Source organism: Tyto alba, unplaced genomic scaffold (genome assembly GCF_018691265.1).
Source record: "Tyto alba isolate M040663 unplaced genomic scaffold, T.alba_DEE_v4.0 Super-Scaffold_44, whole genome shotgun sequence".
In the NCBI taxonomy this organism is placed as follows: Eukaryota; Metazoa; Chordata; class Aves; order Strigiformes; family Tytonidae; genus Tyto; species Tyto alba.
In genome coordinates this window covers 10,284,600-10,303,601 of record NW_024881320.1, presented here as the reverse complement: position 1 = coordinate 10,303,601, position 19,002 = coordinate 10,284,600, and the positions used below count along the sequence as shown (strand labels likewise).

Here is a 19,002-nt window from a genome sequence, read left to right as displayed (position 1 = left end):
CCAAAGAAGGTAATGGAAATCAGCTGCTCCTAACACTCCTAGGATAAATTTCTTTGCATTGAAGGAGTTGCTGTTAGTGGTAGAAACTAGTGTTTTAAATCTGGAAACTGGGAACTAAATTACAGACTGCACAGGTGCACTGGTTTAACTTAAGTTACAGATAGAATTTGTATCAATTTGTAACATTTTTAACATAAGCAGATAAAATTTGTGTGCATGGATTTTCTGAGAACTTTGATTATATCTGTTTTCTGTGCACCTTTGATAATAATTAAAGTTGAAGCAAGAGGGGTCTGTGCAGAGCAGGCCTGGTGCAAGGCAGCGAGTGCGAAATGGGCCCAGGGGTTCCAGCAGCAGAACTTCGTGCATGGGTGTGGTGCGTTTTTCTGATGCTTTCTGTGTTCGGCTGCGTCTCTCGTATCAATTCCTAAAAAAGCTTTGGCTCTGGTAAAGTCCTTGGAATAAAAAAAAAAAAAAAAAAAGAAAAAAAAAAAGGTAGGAGGCGCGGCCTGCCCGCGCCGTTCCTCCGCGCCGCCAGGGGGCGCTCTCTCGGTCGGCCGCCGGCGCGGGGGGGTGGGCGCCGCTCCGTGACCCGGCAGTGCAAGCGGGGCCATGGCCGCCTGCTGAGGTGCGGAGCGGGGCCGGGAGCGGGGCGGCTCCTCTGGGCCCCGCTCCGGGCCCCCCTCCGCCGCCGCTCCCCGGTGGTTATTTGTACCTCAGGCTGACGCGGTTCCCCCACCGTGCGGCCACGGGTCGCCTCTCTGCCCCGTGGGCCGTGGGGTGGGAGCTGCGGGGCGCTGAGGGGAGGCCGCGCCTGCCCGGCCGCGAGCAGCTGCGAGATCTGTCACTGGCTCTCCAGTTTTCCTATATATATATATTTTTTTTTTTTTTCCGGAGGTGGGTTTGCAGTAAATCTGTAGCGTGCTCTCTCTCTTCAGGCTGAGGACTGGCTTTCTCTCCTGAGCTGCCGCCGTGGTCTCCAGCAAACCCAGACCGTCCCATTAAGCCCAGTGGCACCTTGGGTCTCATCAGCTGAAGATGAAGACTGTTCTGATGGTCGCCGAGAAGCCTTCTCTGGCTCAGTCCATCGCCAAGATCCTCTCCAGGGGTAGGAAAGAAAGCATGTCAGCTCAGTCCTTGTGCTTGTTGCTCTACCAGTGGCAGAATCAAAGTGCTCTGGAGTGCGCAACCCAGCCGAGGAGCAGATATGGGCTAGCTGCACAGAGACAAACTGCCCGGTGTGAAGGTTACCGGGTCTTGCTGTAGATGAAGTGAGGTTGAGAAATGCTCTGGTCACTGACTTGGTTTTCCTGGGGCAGCAGCCACCTGGGGGTGGTGGCTTGGGGCAGGTTGCAGTTCATAAAAGAACTTGGTAGCCCTTCACATTCTTTTTATGTACTGATGCTTCTTCAATGGTAGAATAAAGGAATCTGATTTTGATATTTTATGTAGCTGGAGTGTGTGTTAGTGTATATGGTTTCTGGAAAGTGCCAGTCAAGTAGCAAATTGCCGTTCTGAGAATTCTGAGGCTATAGTAATTATTTTATAAATCGTGTGGAAAACAGGATGAGTTGATTGTAACTGTACTGGTCTAGAAAACTAGCTGTATTTTCATAAGGATTTATGTGTGGGAGGGAAAGGATGGAGGAGGTAATGGATAGTTTCAATTGAAAATGAAATATGCTTTAAAAAAGGTCTAAAGAGATAATTAACTGAAATAAAAATTTGATCAATGAGTAGAATTTTGTGATCAGGAAGACCCTAGCTATAAGGTCTAAGAAAGGGAGGATGTAATTTCAGATAAAATCATCTATTTATATAGTTGGGTTTTAATTTTTTTTTTTATCCTATTGATATTTATGATCTTTTTTTCACAGGAAACATGTCCTCTCGTAAGGGACTAAATGGTGTATGCTCTGTGCATGAGTATACTGGATCATTTATAGGACAGAGTGCCCATTTCAAGATGACATCTGTCTGTGGTCATGTCATGACTTTGGATTTCATAGGTATTTGTTCATAAATTGTTGTAACTGATAGGGGTTGTAAAATTGTGAAGGACTTCTAATAGGAAAATACTCATTGTGGAAATAATTCAGGAAGAATGTTAGAACTAGAGAGGAAAGAAGGATCAAAAGATTTCTTGTGGTCAGTAGTTCTTGGTTTTTGTTTCTAGTTCTCTGGCTGGCTTCTTGTACAACCTTGAACATATGCCACTTACGTTTTCTGTGCCTGAATTATGTCCCTGGAAAATAAGTGGAGATGAGGATCAGTTGTTAGCCTGTAAAAGTGTTTTGGTATTTTGGGTGAAAGGTGATAAAGGAATGCAGAGTCCAAAGGGATATTCTCTAAAACATCGTAGCGTATTACTGCAAAATAGAGATGTGGTAAGGATAATGCGCAAGGAATCCCGTCACTAACTTGCTTTGAAGTGTGGGACTAGTCATGTGACTACTCTGTTTCCTTTAATTATAATGACCTCACAAATTTTATGAGGACTAAATTTTGAGTTGTTTACACAGTGCTTGGAAGAGGTACAGTTTAATGTAATTGCTAAGCAATATTACTAATAGTTACTTCAGAAAAATGAACAAATGCTTTGATAGGAGAAGGTGACACAGGATGTTTTGTAGCATAACAAGACTGAGATATAATTGCCCATAAATAACAGTAAAAGAGTGCAGTGTGCACTGTGAAAACAAGGAAAAATAGGTCCCTCCTTCACTGATTGATTAATTGTACAAACAGAAGGTGTTTTAATAGCTCATGTTAAAATTTCTGAAAGGTGTGTAGTATTTTTTCTTTTTCCTTCATATGTTTCATAATGATGGCTGCAATTCACGTAATACTAAGAGGTCCCTTGATACACAGTGAAGCAAGATGTGTTAGGGTAGAAAGGTTTTTGAGACAAATCTTGAAAGCCAAGTGTTTTCCAAAGTAATATTGTTTGCTGTTGGTTGGTTGTCTTTTTTTTTAATGTATATTTAGAGCTATACTTACTATACTTCTGATTTTCAGGAAAATATAACAGCTGGGACAAAGTGGATCCAGCAGAACTTTTTAGCAAAGCTCCCACAGAAAAGAAAGAAGCTAATCCCAAACTGACAATGGTGAAGTTTTTACAGGTATTCTCATGAGATTTATTTGAGATATATCTTTTTTTCCTTAGTGTTATTTTTCTTTATTTCATCTGGAGTATATTCTATCTTTAAGGATTCATTGTTCCTATTCTTCTGTTGCAGGAGGCAATGAGACCTGTTTTTATCCCATCAAGAAAAATAAGTGACATTATTCTGTGGTTTTGGAAAGCAACAGAAGTTATTAATGAATTTGAAAGAGCAGTGTAGCACTTTTCTATGAATTAGGCTTGCTTTAAAAAAAAAAATTCTTACAAGTTAACTTGCTTTATTTAAGAACCAGAAGTATAACCCCCTCCCAGCTCTTAGAGTGGGTCAGTTATCATCACTCTAGTGTAAGAAATTGTCTTCACCACAGATAGTTTTCTGTTGGAGGGTGATGCCAGTGCATTCTGTGTCCTTCAGAATGTTTGTTATGTATCTTCCCTCTATGAAGGCAGACAGGCCATCTGAATGCACTGTTTCTCACGTGGCAGGTGGTCGAATGCTTGATTTAGTAGGTGTATTCACCTGCTTCCCAAAAGTGGGCAGTGTTTGATAGTATGCTGTACAATATGCTAGAGTTCCTCTAGGGTCAGAGAGATGAGTATGATCCTAAATAAGGATTTTTCTTCCCTACAGGAAGCAGCTTTTTGTCAAGGTTAGATCTATTTTATTAATTTTATTGGTTCTTACATTGTCTGAAATGTTTGCCTTGTTGAATTCACTTTTGCTGTTGCCTTGTGAGTTTTTTGACTGTCAATATCCTGCTTCTCAACATTGGAGCATTGGATGCATGTTTTGTTTCTAACAGCAAGTGCAAGGCATAACTTGTAAATGCCTTCTTTAAAGTAAGTCTATGGTAGTTATTGTTCACTCTCCACATGCACCCCTCTGAGAGGATGGTAGTTTGGTTGCTTTTACAAAATAATACTTTCTGAAAGGCAAGTATATATGGTGTAAAACTGATAGCTGTCAGATAAATTTTGACTTTGTGGTAACACTAGGAAAGTGTTTCTTCAGTTTGTTTGTTGTGGTTTTTTTTTTGTTTGTTTTTTTTGTTTGTTTTTTTTTAATTATGTGGAAATTAAGGCACAGAAAGAGGAAGGGAGTGTGCCCAAGCTTGCACACACAGACTGCAGCAGACGCAGGAGACTTCCACTGCTATAAAGCTGTGCTGATTTTTTTCAGGTCCTGTAGAAAAGCATCTTGTAGGCGGACTTCTGGTCCCATGAAGCACAGCTTGATTCTCTTTTCAACCACTTTAAGTACCTGCAGACTTCTCGTCACTCCTGCTATATTGTTCCAGTCATTTTTGCACCAAATAAATTCTCACTAGTACTTTAAAACAGAAACAAGAAGTGTACAGTTAGTGAGGAGCTAGGTCTTTTTTTGAGTCGCTGAAGAACTGTGCTAATTTTTCTCACAGGTGGAGGGAAGAGGCTGTGATTGTATTGTCTTGTGGTTGGATTGTGATAAGGAAGGAGAAAACATCTGTTTTGAAGTAAGATTCCATTTTTAAGACTTCTAATACCATAATATTCATCTGTGACATACAGTACTATCAGAGTATTGTTTTATGGCTATACACTAAAATTCAAACTAAGTTAAATGAAGCTTTAAAAACATGGAGGGCCTTGGTGGAAAAACTCATGTGCTTTTGAACTCTTTACATGTCAGTTAAAGACCATAAGTCAGTTTCATAGCTGTTGCTTATCTGAGATGAACAATAAGGTCTCTTAAATGTTTGGACATTCCAGTGCTTAGAAAATTGGTCTATACTTCACAGCTGGAGTAGTTATTTTGCTGTCCTTATAAAACTTGATCTCTATTGTCTTTTGTTCATTAAGCAATTAGACTCTTTTGAGCATAGAGGCCACTTTTAAGTGTAGGCCTACCACAGGAATGTGGACCCTGCACATAAAAGGTAGAGAACTAAAACTTTGGTGTGCAAAGGTATTTTTTTAACATCCTATTCCCAGAAGTCTACATGCAGAATATTTTTTTGGTTTTGTTTAAAGAAGCATATTTTATCAAGTAATGGCTTTAAGTTCTTTAAATACCACTGTATCTTAACTGGGCTCTGGCAATACGTAGAATAAACCCAGATAGAAACTGATACATGTTCACCAAAAGGTGCTGCAGCTGCACTGGTGAATGTCTTTGCACTTAGCTAAGAATAGTGCTTCACTTCCAGCAGTTGCTGCTTAATAAATAAATCCTTCAGTTTTGATAATTTTTAATATGCTTTTGAATGGATAGACAAATACCGCTTTTTCTTATGAGTTAGTGTATTGGCATGACATCTTACTGAATCAAAAAAGTAGTTACATACCAGCAAATACTTTGTGGAGACTGTTTTTTTTTTTCTTTTGAGAGAAAAACTGACTTAAGCCCCTACCTTTCAAATACTCTTAAAATATGCTTCTGATCTTCATTAGGTTCTTGATGCTGTTCTTCCTGTTATGAACAAACCTCGTAGCACCGAAAGGACGATTTATAGAGCTAAATTCAGTTCTATTACTGACACAGACATCTGCAATGCCATGAATCACTTGGGAGAACCCAATCGCAATGAAGCTCTTTCGGTGGATGCCCGTCAGGAGCTGGATCTTAGAATTGGCTGTGCGTTTACAAGGTGACAGCAGAGATTACAGACAGTTTTATGAAAGGTTCAGGAATACTGCTCTGTCCACAGAATATGTCTCTGAACTCTAGTGGCTGATTCTGCTCAGCACCAAACTGAACAATTTTATGCACAAATAACAGTAAATAAAAAATTGTGTTATGTCTTTAACTGAGCTAGGTAAAATACTATCAGCAACAATGGTATGATCTTATTTTAAGATGTTCTCCCACATTCCTTTGGAAATAATCAGGATTCAGTGAGGCAAAGTAATTATAACTTAATTAGCTGTAAGAGATGATATTTCTTAAAAAGCTTTTTTCCTAATGCCATAATGATTTAATACATTACTTATATCTGTGCGTATAATTTAACGAAAACTTTTGCTTTTCATGGAAATGAGGATATTAATGTACTTGTTCCTGTTCTTGTTTGTTTGTTTGTTTGTTTGTTTTTTCCCTCTCTTAGATTTCAGACTAAATATTTTCAGGGTAAATATGGGAATTTAGACAGCTCCCTCATCTCCTTTGGGCCGTGTCAGACTCCAACACTTGGATTCTGTGTTGAAAGGCATGACAAAATCCAGTCATTTAAGCCTGAGACTTACTGGGTGTTGCAAGCTAAAGTAAGTTTTACAATACTTGCTTGGAAATGAGGAACATACATTTTTACCAAAGAAATGCATTTATATTTTCATTTTGTTAATTCATAAATTTGTAGCTGCTGACAAGAATTTACAATGCCTACAGTTTACTCATGTGTTCTCATTCAGTTCACATGTGTGTCACCACTCTTGACAACAGATTCCAGGATGTCAGTTTTGTATTAAAGTGGTTATTGTCTGCTGCTTATAAGAATTCTTCAGTGCTAACCATCTAAGCTTACACTCAGCCAAAAAGACTACTTAAAATGGTTTTCTTTTGTTCCCTGGGGTCCTTGGGCTGACTGTGTTGTTAATTTGAATCCAGGAATTAATTAGGCTGCCAACAAACATTGGCATTGCTGAGTATTGGAATTTTAAAGCAAATAAAATGCTCATTGTGTTAATTGGCAATTGAGTCCTCAGAGTACTTTGGCAGCTTATAGCAGTTTTATAGCCTCACTGCCATCCAAGCTCAGAGAGAAAAACAACATAGTTTTACTGCTTGTGATCACAAGGATTTTTTAAACAAATAAGGGATAGATGGTAAAAAGTTGCCATTTTTAGATTTTAAAATTAAAAAAGGATGAAATGTGGTGTCTACTGTCATCTCTTTTCTGATGTGTCTCGTGTGTGTCATGTTAGGAAATATTTGGTGCTTGTTTTCAGAGAGTTTTATACTCTTTCGTATTGGTTGCTTCATATTTTTGTAACTTAAAACATGACCTAGGCACAGTTTAATACAAATGATTGATTCTGCTAAATCAATGTTAAACTTCAAATTTCTGCCCATTTCAGCCTTTACTGTTCTCAGCACTAGAATCAAGAATAGTATTTCAGTTAACTGCAGGAATAATCCCAGTCATTGCCCTGACCCCAGAACTCAAAATGTTCCATCTTTTTCAAAAGTTGCTGTGAAAAAGAGTACAACTGCATGTTCAGAGCACTTGTGTACAGGTATTGTTAGGATTTGCTTGCTGGATTATTGTTGGAAATAGGCATTCTCATGCTTCTAGCAGTAGAGTTGATGGGAATTTTTTTTTTTTTTGTCCAATAGGTGAACCCTGAAAAAGAAAGTTCTCTCACTTTGGATTGGGATAGGGTGAGGGTGTTTGATCGTGAGATTGCTCAAATGTTCCTGAATATAACAAAGATGACAAAAGAAGCAAAGGTAAGAATATTTACTAAGTGTCAGTAGAGCCATATTTCATATAAAGGAAATACCATTTAATATTTCATTTGCTGCATATTGTTTTTTTTGTGTTTTTGCTTGTTTGTTTTTGTTAAGAGTGTAGAATATCTGTATCTTGGTTTTTACTCCATTCATCTTTGTGTAAGTGAGAATAAAAGGCAAGAGAGTTTGTTTTTTTTTAGTTCATACGGTGCTAGCGTGGTCATCTCCGCGGAAGCCTCTTCTTAATACTGACTTTGGAAATGATCATCACTCATGATAGGAAGTCTTCATTACTAAACCTGATAAGAAATACTGTTCAGATCTCTTTAAGCAGACCTCTTATTTCCCATGAGACATTGTATAAATCAGAATTTAATTACTTATGTGGCAATATTCCTGCAGTTAAATTTTTAATCATGTGTATGGTACAGTCTTTATAGCCAATTAACTTCTAATTTTGCTTTGTTCAATACCTGTTTGACAGTATGTTTGGATTTAAGTGCTTATAGCCACCAAGGTTCAAAGATTGCATGAAGCTTTTAAAAATCTGAATCTTTAGGGTTAGGACCGTTACTTGGAATAAGCACTAAATCCTTGTAGCACTGAAAGTATGTGCAGCTGAGGTAAATGGAAGGTAAAGATAGCAATAAGCTACCTTGCTGCATTCCCAGTTACAGGCCTGATCTAGTCCATAGCACAAAGGGACCTTAGGACTGTAACTTTAGAATTTGGTAAAATTATCTCCAATCAGAGATACTTTTCTAAAGTAAAAATATGTTAGTGTGGTTACTGTTTTAAGAAAGCAAACCAGATATGACAAGAATAGGTAATGGTAGATATGCCACATGCTTGTAGGCATGATTGAAATCATACATTTACCAGTTACCAAACTTCAAAACTTTTACTGGGAAAATGCTATTTTCTAGGTAGAATCTGTGAGTAAAAAAGAGAAGGTGAAGCAGAGACCACTGGCTCTGAACACGGTAGAAATGCTACGAGTGGCCAGTGCTGCTTTAGGTATGTGTAAAAGTTCAGATTTTCACACTGTTTTAAAGCAAAATATTTTGGCTTCAGACAAAATAATCAAGAACATATCAAATACAGTTCGATACCCTCCTCTCCCTGTAATATGTCATTTTTGGGGAAGGATCCAAGTTTAGAAAGCTTGTCAAAAGTGAAATGTTGGGTAAGATCAAGGTGTCAAAAGTTTTATGGAAGGGACAAACCATGATTTATTTAAATGCTTTGATAAGGTATACTTTCAGATGCAGCAAACAAATCATAATCAGAGTGGTATGTAGATGATTTTTGTTTTCTCCTGTCCCATCTTAGGAATGGGTCCACAGCATGCCATGCAAATAGCAGAGCGCCTTTATACTCAGGGTTATATTAGCTACCCTCGAACAGAAACTACCCATTATCCAGAAAACTTTGACTTGAAAGGATGTTTGAGACAGCAAGCCAATAATCCTTACTGGGCAGAAACTGTGAGTACATGAACCAAAACCTGTACTGACAGGTCATTCTCTGGTCTGTGTTTTAGAGTATATCTTACTTGGTAAATTATGACCTATAGGTATTCAGAAACAATAAATATTTGTAATTGCTTTTATTTATGGATGTTGTATTGTTACCAATTTGATTTGGAAAGTTTCTTAACCTGCTAAGAGAGACCTGTTAGCCACTTCAGCCAGCCTGTTTTCTCTCTCTTCCTTCACCCAGGTAAAAGCATTGCTATCAGAAGGCATTAATCGTCCAAGGAAGGGCCATGATGCAGGAGACCATCCTCCCATCACCCCAATGAGAGCTGCAACAGAAGCAGAACTAGGTATAGGGCAAATTCAGTAGTGTTGGAACACACTGAGGAAATTAGTTCATTGAGGTATAGGAGCCAGTTTGAAAATCCCTGAGTTTCAAGAGAAAATATAATTATTTGAATGGCAGGAAGTGGAGAGAGAACAAACTATCCTAACTTCTGGTGACAGTGAAGTTCAGAGCTGGTTTGCTCTTCAGTAACCAATCCTAGGGACCATAGTACTGCTAAGAAAAGGGAATAGCCAACGTAACAACTTAATGCCTACTTTTCACTGGGAGAAATTTGCTCCAGAATAGAAGCTTCCAAATACTGAGATTTTATTGTATGTTTGTGCTTCTCAGTTAAACTTAACTGCATTTTAATATAGTCTCTATGGTTTCTGGGTTTTGTGTTTAAATGTAACATTTAACTTTCTGTACACTGTGATACTTCAAAAAGGGATTTTAAGCTTGTAAGAAAGTGTAGTGAACATATTGTTTATTAGGAATACCTAACATTGCTGTAGAAAACTGATAACTTCTGATTTTCATGAATTGATGAAATAATCTCTGATAGAAAAATGAGTGCTTTAAAGTTTTGAGTAATTGTATAGGATACTGCATAGCCATGTAAGATTTTTTTTCCTTAGATGCAAAGCATGATGAAATATGCAAAGCACAGGACTAAGATTTAGAAGCTGTTCATAGTAGTGTGACCTTTTGACTATTCCATTTCCTATCTGTAGATTGTGAGTAAGGAAACTTTGCTTCAAAATTTAACGTATATTAGTGTTAAGTAATATTTTAGAGTGATCTCTTGCAGGACTTCAGGCTGCCCAACTGTCTTAGTTTGGGCACCATTCCCAGGTGGGGAGGGGGAAGGGAGGGTGATTAGCTGCTGCATTGTGGTTGGCTACCAACCAGGCCTAAACCATGACACCAGTGTGTCAGTTGCCACTAGAATCCCATTTTAGGATTTAGATTAGGGTATGGTCTCCAGTGTCACTAAGTGGTAATAATTCTATTTTTATTCATATGTCTGTTTTTTTTTATAAACGAAAAAGTCTTTTCTACTTTACCCTCTCATTCCCACACATTGGAAAACTGGGAGATGGGCTGGCTAAATTGGCAGTCCTTCTGCAAGAGCATCTTCATGCAGCTCATGTCTGTATGACATGACGATTCTATAGGCAGGAAATTTTGAAGGTGAAACTGGATGGACTTTTAGGTACCAGTTTTTCCTGTGATACCCGTGGAAATCTGGTACCTTTTAGTACAGATTTCACATATTGCAGCAAGACTTGAGTTTTGTGGGTAAGATGTTGTTTATCCTCAGGTGGAGATGGATGGCGGCTATATGAGTATATAACTAGGCATTTCATTGCCACTGTCAGCGCTGATTGCAAGTATCTACAAACCACCATTTCTTTCAGTATTGGCCCGGAACGTTTTACCTGTATTGGAAAACTGGTAACTTCACCAGGTAAGACAAATCAGGGAGCAAGTAGTTAACCACAGATTTCCCCCCACCCCCCATTACTACATTGATGGATATAAAAGTGAAGCTCTGGGGACAAGTAAAATATTGAAGACATTTTTTGAGCAATCAAGACCAGAGACCAATTTCCATACTTCAGTTACAATAGAAAAAGTCTTATTGTTCATGTAGTAGTCTCACAGATTTAATGCCACATTTGCCACTGTGAAGATGAGATTTTTTTTTTTTACAGACAGCAAATGCCTTTTGAGGGATAAATTACTCAAAGGCTGATTTTTTTCTTGGGACTCTGTAAAAAGAATGTAGCACCACCACTGAGCTTTTTCTAGTAAGCTAGCCCAATAGTTCTTATTACATTAATATGACTTACTATTTTTATTTCCTTTTTAAGAAACTCTTCCCATCCATTCTGGCACTGTGCTTTCATTCAAGGAAAGTGTTTACTTTTTTTTTATACATAAACCCAATTCAAGTGACACACAAAATGATCCATTTTGATGCAGTGTAGTGAGAGATACAGTCTTGTGATGCTGTATTTCCTCACTGTTCTAGCCTCAGATATTTTCTGCATGATATGGCAGACAGACTCTTACCTTTGATCAGTATAATGTATCCCATGTTAAAATTAGAAACATATACCTTGGTCTTTTGAAAGTTGTGAAGATAAGCTCTCATTATTTTTGTTTGTTTCTTTACTTCCAGGGTTCACAGAAATTATGCCGTGGCACAGCATCCCATTAGAAGAGAGCCTTCCCCACTGTGAGAAAGGAGATCTTTTTCCAATTGGTGAAATAAAATTGCTGGAAAAGCAAACCAGTCCCCCTGATTACCTGACAGAAGCAGAACTTATCACTCTGATGGAAAAGCATGGCATTGGTAGGAACTTGCTTAACTTACATTGTCCTGTAGTACATCCACCAAGAGTTCAGAGTCTGAATCGCTCCTCTGAACTATCTGTCAGTAATGGCCTTTCAGTATTCATTTGGATAGGTACAGTAATAATCTTTTTTTCCTTTCAAACCACAATGCCTGTAGCTCCTCTTAGCAGATGGTAGATTGTCTCTTCCCCCCGCGTTCCTTTCCCCTTCTTATCCTTATGCCTAGTTTCTGGCCAAAGCAGTATCCTTTTGTAACACATCCTTGTCACTTCTTTGTCAGAAAGAGCTGATGATGTGTGTAAGAATGCATCTCCCTATTCTTAGGAATGATTTCTTGTCTTTACAGCTTGCTCCAGCTTTGCTGGCTCCAATAATCCTTATATATCTTATTATACAATTTACCGCAATACTACTTTTCATTCTGACTTATTTCCTTTGATGCATTTTCATAAATTCGTACAGTCAGAACAAATACAGTCTCCTCCTCCACTGTGTTTTCCCAGAATAAGTGATTATGAGAATAGGTGTCTTCCCAATAGTAATTCCTTGGAAGAGATTAAAGGATTAAGGCTAAAACGTGTTTCAGACTTCTCAGAACTGCAAAGGAACGTAAGAGTTACTAGAGAGAGGAGTTAGCCACTGGAAGATGGGTAACAGTAAAAAGATATCTCAATTTTCAGTCGTCTCAGGAACCCTGTAATCTGACATAAACCCAGAGAAGTGAGAAGTGAATAATGCAATGAAAACTTGGTTTTGTTCAGGGTGGATATATTTTTTCTATTGTGTGGCAGGAACTGATGCAAGCATTCCAGTCCACATTAACAACATCTGCCAGCGAAACTATGTCACAGTGGAGAGTGGTCGGAGGCTAAAGCCTACAAACCTTGGCATTGTTCTGGTTCATGGTTATTACAAAATAGGTCAGTTAAATGCTCTTTCTTTTCCATCTTCTTACCTTCTTTTCCCTTCAGTATGCCAAGGGTTGTTGTCACTGTATAAGTAGAATTGTTGTCTCAAATGATGCATCTAGGAAAGTACTACTCATTCCAAAGACTATAATAATTAAAACTTGTTTCTTTATTTTGATGTTAGTTTATGTATGGTCAGTTTCCTACTCCCATTTTTTGATCTTACATTGCTGCTTCTCTGTTGCTGCTGTCTCTGGCTTTCTGTTAGATGCAGAATTGGTTCTTCCTACGATCCGCAGTGCTGTAGAGAAGCAACTCAACTTAATAGCTCTGGGTAAGGCGAATTATCATCAGGTCCTGGAGCATACCCTTGACATTTTCAAAAGGAAATTTCACTATTTTGTGGATTCTATTGCAGGTAAAAACTTTTTACATGTGAAATTCCCTACAAGTACTTAAATTGTTCTAAAGACGCTAGTAGAAAATATTTATATATTGAGTTCCTTTCAGAGGTTTGGGCTTACTGAAAAGTTATGCCAGGACTGGAAGCTTCCAGTCAAATTAAGTTGCTCTCCAAAAGGAAGAGGACTGAATCATGGCTCTAAAAGTCTACTTCAGATTTATTTTGTGACTGTGTAGTGGTGGGTTTTCAAAAACTTTAGACTAGCTGAAGTACTTAACCTTGTGTGTTTGTGTGTGCTCAGTGCAAAATGCTGTGTATTCAAAAAGTCTTCATAAACAAGGAGGAGCATTGTGAATAAAATATTTTAATTCTCACTTCTTCACAGGTCTTGTAGATGATTTTGTGCAAGATTTCTTCTTAAGAACTAGAATTCTAACATAAATGTGACTATCTCTTTCACAGGTATGGATGAATTGATGGAAGTGTCTTTTTCACCCTTAGCTGCCACGGGTAAACCTCTTTCCCGCTGTGGTAAATGCCATCGTTTCATGAAGTATATTCAGGTAAATTTACCTCATGCTTGGAATTTAAATTTCACTTACTGGGGGGGCATAGAGTAGAAACCCCTTTTCCATTATTCAATTCGGATTCAAGAGTGCATTGCAAAAAAAAAAAAAAAAAAGCCTGATGGAATTTTTCCATGGGGACAAAACTAGAGAGCAGCCCCAGTTGGCTTTACTGCAAGTTTTGAACTCTGTTGACACTGCAGTTATTGAGGAGATTTGTATTCTATTCACAGGCCAAACCAAGTCGTCTACACTGCTCTCACTGTGATGAAACCTACAGTCTCCCACAGAATGGTACCATTAAACTCTACAAAGAGTTGCGTTGCCCCCTAGATGACTTTGAGCTGGTGCTGTGGTCATCTGGATCCAGAGGAAAGAGCTACCCACTCTGCCCATACTGTTACAACCATCCTCCCTTCAGGGACATGAAAAAAGGTAGGAATTCTGTAAACGTGCAGTGATCAACCTCACTTGAAATAAATTAGGTGCAGTCTATACAGTGTGCTTTTTGCTAGTTTTTAATCAGTGTTGCTTAGTATAAAATGCTACGTAAAACCCATGTCAAACTTGCTGACCAAAAGTTAACTAATTTCTGAATACTTTTTCTTTATAAAAGAAGAAATTAATTTATGTGCATGCACAGTGGCTGTCCTTTGTAACACTAAGTATGCAGTGAAAGACACTGAGATTCTGACACCTTGCAAATTGCAGTATGCTTGGTATGGATAGGACTGTAGATTAAAACTAGGTCTTGAGAGTGTTTTGATACTGAGATAGATGGTGTGTCAAAAGCTGTTGAAGGATATAAGGAGGGGTGACAGTTGCAGTTAGTTTGGTAACTGAGACCAAAATTTACTTGTAGTGCTTTTAAGTTCTGAGTATCAGTAGCTTTTTGGCATTGTTTTGTTACTCTCTTATTTTAAAATGTCTTGTACTAACAGTGTATACTGCAAATATAAAATATCAGTTAGTTAGGAGCCATACATATAATTGAAGTTATAATTAGTTTTCATCTCTGTCCAAATTGTCTACTATACAGTGGCAGTATCTGTCAATTCTGAAAGCCATTACAGAGAAATTTTTGAACAACGGATTATTCTGAATCTGTGAAAAGACAAGTTGCCATATGGGGAGTGGTTCCATTCTTTAGTTATTTAGAAAACCTATAACATACTAAGCTGTCTTTGACTTCTGTGTCTTGCTTCCTCCCAACTGGGCAGTGTGGATACTAATATAAAGGGTTCCTTGTGGTATCGTTTTATTTCTCTTCTTCCACCAGGAATGGGCTGTAATGAATGCACCCACCCCACGTGCCAGCATTCTCTTAACATGCTTGGAATTGGGCAGTGTGTTGAATGTGAGAATGGGGTTCTGGTGCTAGACTCAACATCCGGTCCCAAGTGGAAGATGGCCTGCAACAAATGCAATGTGATTGTGCATTTCTTTGAGAATGCCCACAAAGTCCGAGTGTCACCGGAGACCTGCGACTTGTGTGATGCAGCCCTTGTGGACGTAGATTTTAATAAAGCCAAATCTCCTTTACCTGGTGATGAGACCCAGCATTCAGGCTGCATATTCTGTGATCCTGTGTTTCAAGATCTGGTGGAGCTGAAACATGCAGCCATGAGGCACCCCATGCACCGTGGGGGACAAGGAAAAAGGCAAGGTCGAGGAAGAGGTAAAGGCCGGAGGCCTGGAGGAAGGCTCAATCCAAAAAAGCCCAAGGACAAAATGGCAGCTCTGGCTGCTTACTTTGTATAATGGCCACACAACGGAAAAATAAACTTCTTATAAAAATTTTGTTTTCCTTTAAGTTCATTTTAAAGTATTTTTGATCTTCACTGCTTTCCTGTTCTTAGAGAAGTTAAACACCTTCGATTGTTGTACACCTTGATTCAATCACAAAACAGATTCTTCTGATTGATCAGTTATTAACTGAGTAAGCCTTTAAGCTTTTAACTGGAATTCATTGGTTCATGTATAGCTTACGAACAATAGGGAGACTCAGGAAGTCTACCCAGACTGTTACCTGTGGCTGATAGAAGGGAAATGAAATTTCCCTTTTCTGCCATTTCTGAGGCCTTTGTCAGCAATATAAGTGCCAGGAATATAAGAGCTTATTAAGATCAGTGTTATGTTGCTGTAGTCTTCAGGTGTGGAATCAGACTCGTTTCATCTGACTTTGAATCTTCAAAAATAATAAATGATTAGTAGCTGTCAGATTTTCAGATTACATCTGCAATAGCAAGAGCACTACTTCAAATCTGTCACTCTGCTGCATAAGAGAATAATGCCAAGAGACATACAAAATAGAAATTATAAATGTGAAGTGGAATATCTGCCTTGAGCAGTGATTTCCAACTTATGGTCTATGAAGCCAAGTTAGTATCTTTTGGTCAATGGGCCCCAGTTAAATAAGACCTCCTCCTGCTGCTGGAGGTCAGATAGAGTACCCATGCTTTTCTTTCCCTATGCATTTGCATAGCTGATCATACCTTACCAAATACTGGTTTGTACCCCAAATTGTCGTTTCAGCGATGGTTAGTTTTGTCATGAAAAGGAAGGGTGTCTTTGTGTTTTTATATGGAGCTGTATATAACCACTGAGTGCCACATTACAAAATCTAATTGTACAAATATATAATACTGTCTCTTTTCTTCCTATGTGCTCATAGCTGATCATGTCTGGTCATCTGATCAAGTACAGTTTGTATTGTGTATACCCCCAAAACAGTTTCAGCACTAGTTGTGTTTGGATGGAAAAATGCCATCGCAGTTGTACATGGTGCAAAGGCTGCTGCATTTGAACACACAATATGCAAAGAGCAACTTGACACATGGTTCACTGGCAACAGAAAGGAAAGACAAGTCCCTACAAAAGGTAATTTATAACTCTGCTTTTTTAATTGGCACAGTGTGTGCATTTACTGAACAAGAGTACATAGACAAAGCATCACAGCCCCAAGCCTGTTCCTCTGATCAAATGTTTATACAGTTACAGCTCAAACATGAACTGTGTTTTAATAGTATTGATTAAAAGACCTAGCCATAGGTAGAAGTTTCTTTCTGTAGTTCTTGTTTGTTTGTTTGTTTTTTCCTACATATTAAATGTTCTCTCTGGTAAAAACAAACTGTATCTCCCTTAGCCTGGAGTGATTGTTTTCATCTTTTAAAGTTCATCTTTCTGTCGTGTCTCAGAGTCATAGATCTTAGCCTAAACTATTAATAGTTTTCAGGGTTTTTGTATTGATTCAGTTGTTCAAGTCCTCTCTTACCTCTGTAGCCTGCTTTGGTACACTAGGATACTGTTGTGAAAATACCTGTGTACTCAGCTAGCTTCTGCTGAAATGCACAACACGGGCTGTTGGCTGGGATTTCTGTGATACTTAGAGAGGATGGCCCTGGAAGTGTGGGAAACCTGTCATCAGCCACTCCTCATGACTTTTGAGATGTGTGAGAACACTTTCCTCTTTGTCCAAGCATGGCTTTTATTTTGTCCATTTGCAGACCAACTTTTGCTTGTAAAATCTCATTGCTCTATTAGCCCCAGTGGAAATAAAGTGCTGGGAACTTTCTCTCAAGTGCTTAGAATGAGCTGTTTATGAGTTCTGGCAGATTTCAGTGGCTCCCTTGTAACTACCACAAATGGCAAAGTTCTTTTTGACACAGATACAGTAGTAACTGCCAGTAGTCATTCAGAACTGTTGGTGCTTATGCCTGTGGAACATAGGTGTTTTTTGTGCTGCACCAGTGGCCATGGAAGCTTGTTCTCCCTCTGCAGCAGGACAGTGCAGGGTGGCCGCAGCATGGGAGAAGGCTGCATAGTGCAGGAGGTGCCACAGTGAGCTCTCGGTGCTGTGGCCTGGCACACAGGCTGGTGGTGGCATTTGTCTCCAGAGCAGAGTGGAAGGAATGCAGAGGTGATGGGTGCTTTCAGTTTCTACTTAAAACTTAGAGGTGTAGTCCTGAGATTGCTTTGAAAGGTACGAGAGAACAAGAAACTTCTTAAAATTATGAAGTCCCTGGAAACATTTGTCTAACATTAAGGTGAGTGCTGCATGTCTCATCTACAGTTCTTACTGGAAAAAAGAAAGGAAATATGGCTTATGAAATAACTCTCTTTTACTTCCAGTTTACGTTCTGTGAGAAAAGCTCGGTGCAAAGCTTCTATTATTTAGGAAGTTACTTTTGAAATAATGTTATTTGGTCAAGAGAGGAGATTGATTTGGCTCCTATAGCTGAAGAAAGAATAAAAATTAATAGATTACGTGATACGGCTGCACGCTTGTCCCTGCTGAGATGGCACCAGTGTGCCCCAAGAAGCTTGCTTTTGTCAGCCTGGGGAGGGGGAAGTAGCAGTCTTTCTAGTAAGTTGGTGCCAAAAGACAGCCAGTACAGTGTTCAAGATTAAGAAGAAAATCAAAATACAGATTTTAGATCTGATGATTATTTTTGTGTGGAGGGAAGAAAAGAATTATATCTGATAGGAGCAGGAAAATAATACAGTACAGACAAAAGACATCTGTCTGAAAGTGGTCAGTGACCATTTTAGGACCAGTAATACCGAAGGAGTGACTTTATTCCATGCCTAGGGTTGGTCTCTCTTAAATCATTCAATTATTTCAAAATGAGTTATGTTCCTGTAACTGACGGTAGGGAGTGATCATAGCAGGGATGTTGCAGGTTACAGGCTGCTGTGGTTTAACATGGCAATACAAAAGGAAGAGGTGGGCTAAGAGTATTTAATGGCGTAGAAATCTCTAAAAACTCCAGCAGTTTCTGTTGCTGAACACAGTTAACTTTATGTGTGATGCTTCAATCTGTCATGAATCCTAAACTTGTACGAGGTTTATCAGGAGTTGCGAGCACTCAGATCCTTCACAAAACTGAGCATCCAGCTGTGCTTCCCCTTTCTTTTCAGAGATCTCTTGCAATTTAAAGTGTGAAGTATATTGTGTTTGGTAGCTTTTTCAGTAGAATGCAAATGGAGCATGAGCTCACACTCTGAAATAGAGATGTCTGAGAAGGCAGAAATGAGAAATAGAGGTAATGCAAATGTTTGAAGGAATATTATTTCATTGAACATGTACTAGTGCTTTTGGGCAATGTGTTCTCTGTCCTGGCTTTGCAGCATCTGATATTCTATTCCTTCCTCCTCTAAAAATGTTCTATTATATCCAGTTACCCCTGGAAGATGTTGCAATGTAAGGATGGAATCTTTATCACTCTCGTAATACCTGAAGTAGAAGGTTATTTCTAGCTGTGCATGTCACCTGTTCATGTCTGGATGTTTGAATATTGAGGATACGAGGAATACAAATAGCATTAAATATGTTGTCATTGGAGGGTGAAAGAGTTTTGAGGTTTGGTTTTGTTGTGTTGTTTTGTTGTTTTTTGTTT

At 38.8% G+C, this 19,002-nt stretch overlaps 1 protein-coding gene across 4 annotated transcripts; it reads left to right on the top strand.

Moving 5' to 3' along the window:
* Positions 1-598: 598 nt before the first annotated feature.
* Positions 599-15,400, top strand: TOP3B (DNA topoisomerase III beta). 4 transcript variants are annotated; one of them, XM_042805093.1, is made up of 18 exons: positions 599-628; positions 939-1,108; positions 1,878-2,009; positions 3,019-3,125; positions 4,546-4,620; positions 5,558-5,754; positions 6,211-6,367; positions 7,440-7,553; positions 8,483-8,573; positions 8,889-9,043; positions 9,279-9,384; positions 10,687-10,833; positions 11,551-11,724; positions 12,518-12,646; positions 12,903-13,052; positions 13,500-13,600; positions 13,837-14,038; positions 14,883-15,400. In XM_042805093.1, exons 2-18 carry the CDS (start codon positions 1,039-1,041, stop codon positions 15,362-15,364), a joined length of 2,589 nt encoding a protein of 862 aa, XP_042661027.1. In that variant the 5' UTR covers positions 599-628; positions 939-1,038; the 3' UTR covers positions 15,365-15,400. The 4 variants fall into 4 exon arrangements, with proteins under 4 accessions (XP_042661027.1, XP_009971210.2, XP_032863965.1 ...); XM_009972908.3 differs by lacking the exon at positions 599-628 and having other exon boundaries at positions 879-1,108; XM_033008074.1 differs by lacking the exons at positions 599-628; positions 939-1,108; positions 1,878-2,009 and adding an exon at positions 3,243-3,777 and having other exon boundaries at positions 3,054-3,125.
* Positions 15,401-19,002: the final 3,602 nt, after the last annotated feature.

Bases quoted from the DNA above. Each gene is read 5' to 3' on its own strand.
- TOP3B (XM_042805093.1), top strand. From the start codon at position 1,039: ATGAAGACTGTTCTGATGGTCGCCGAGAAGCCTTCTCTGGCTCAGTCC. The intron at 1,109-1,877 runs GTAGGAAAGAAA...TTTTTTTCACAG, and splicing joins CGCCAAGATCCTCTCCAGGG to GAAACATGTCCTCTCGTAAG. The intron at 8,574-8,888 runs GTATGTGTAAAA...GTCCCATCTTAG, and splicing joins AGTGGCCAGTGCTGCTTTAG to GAATGGGTCCACAGCATGCC.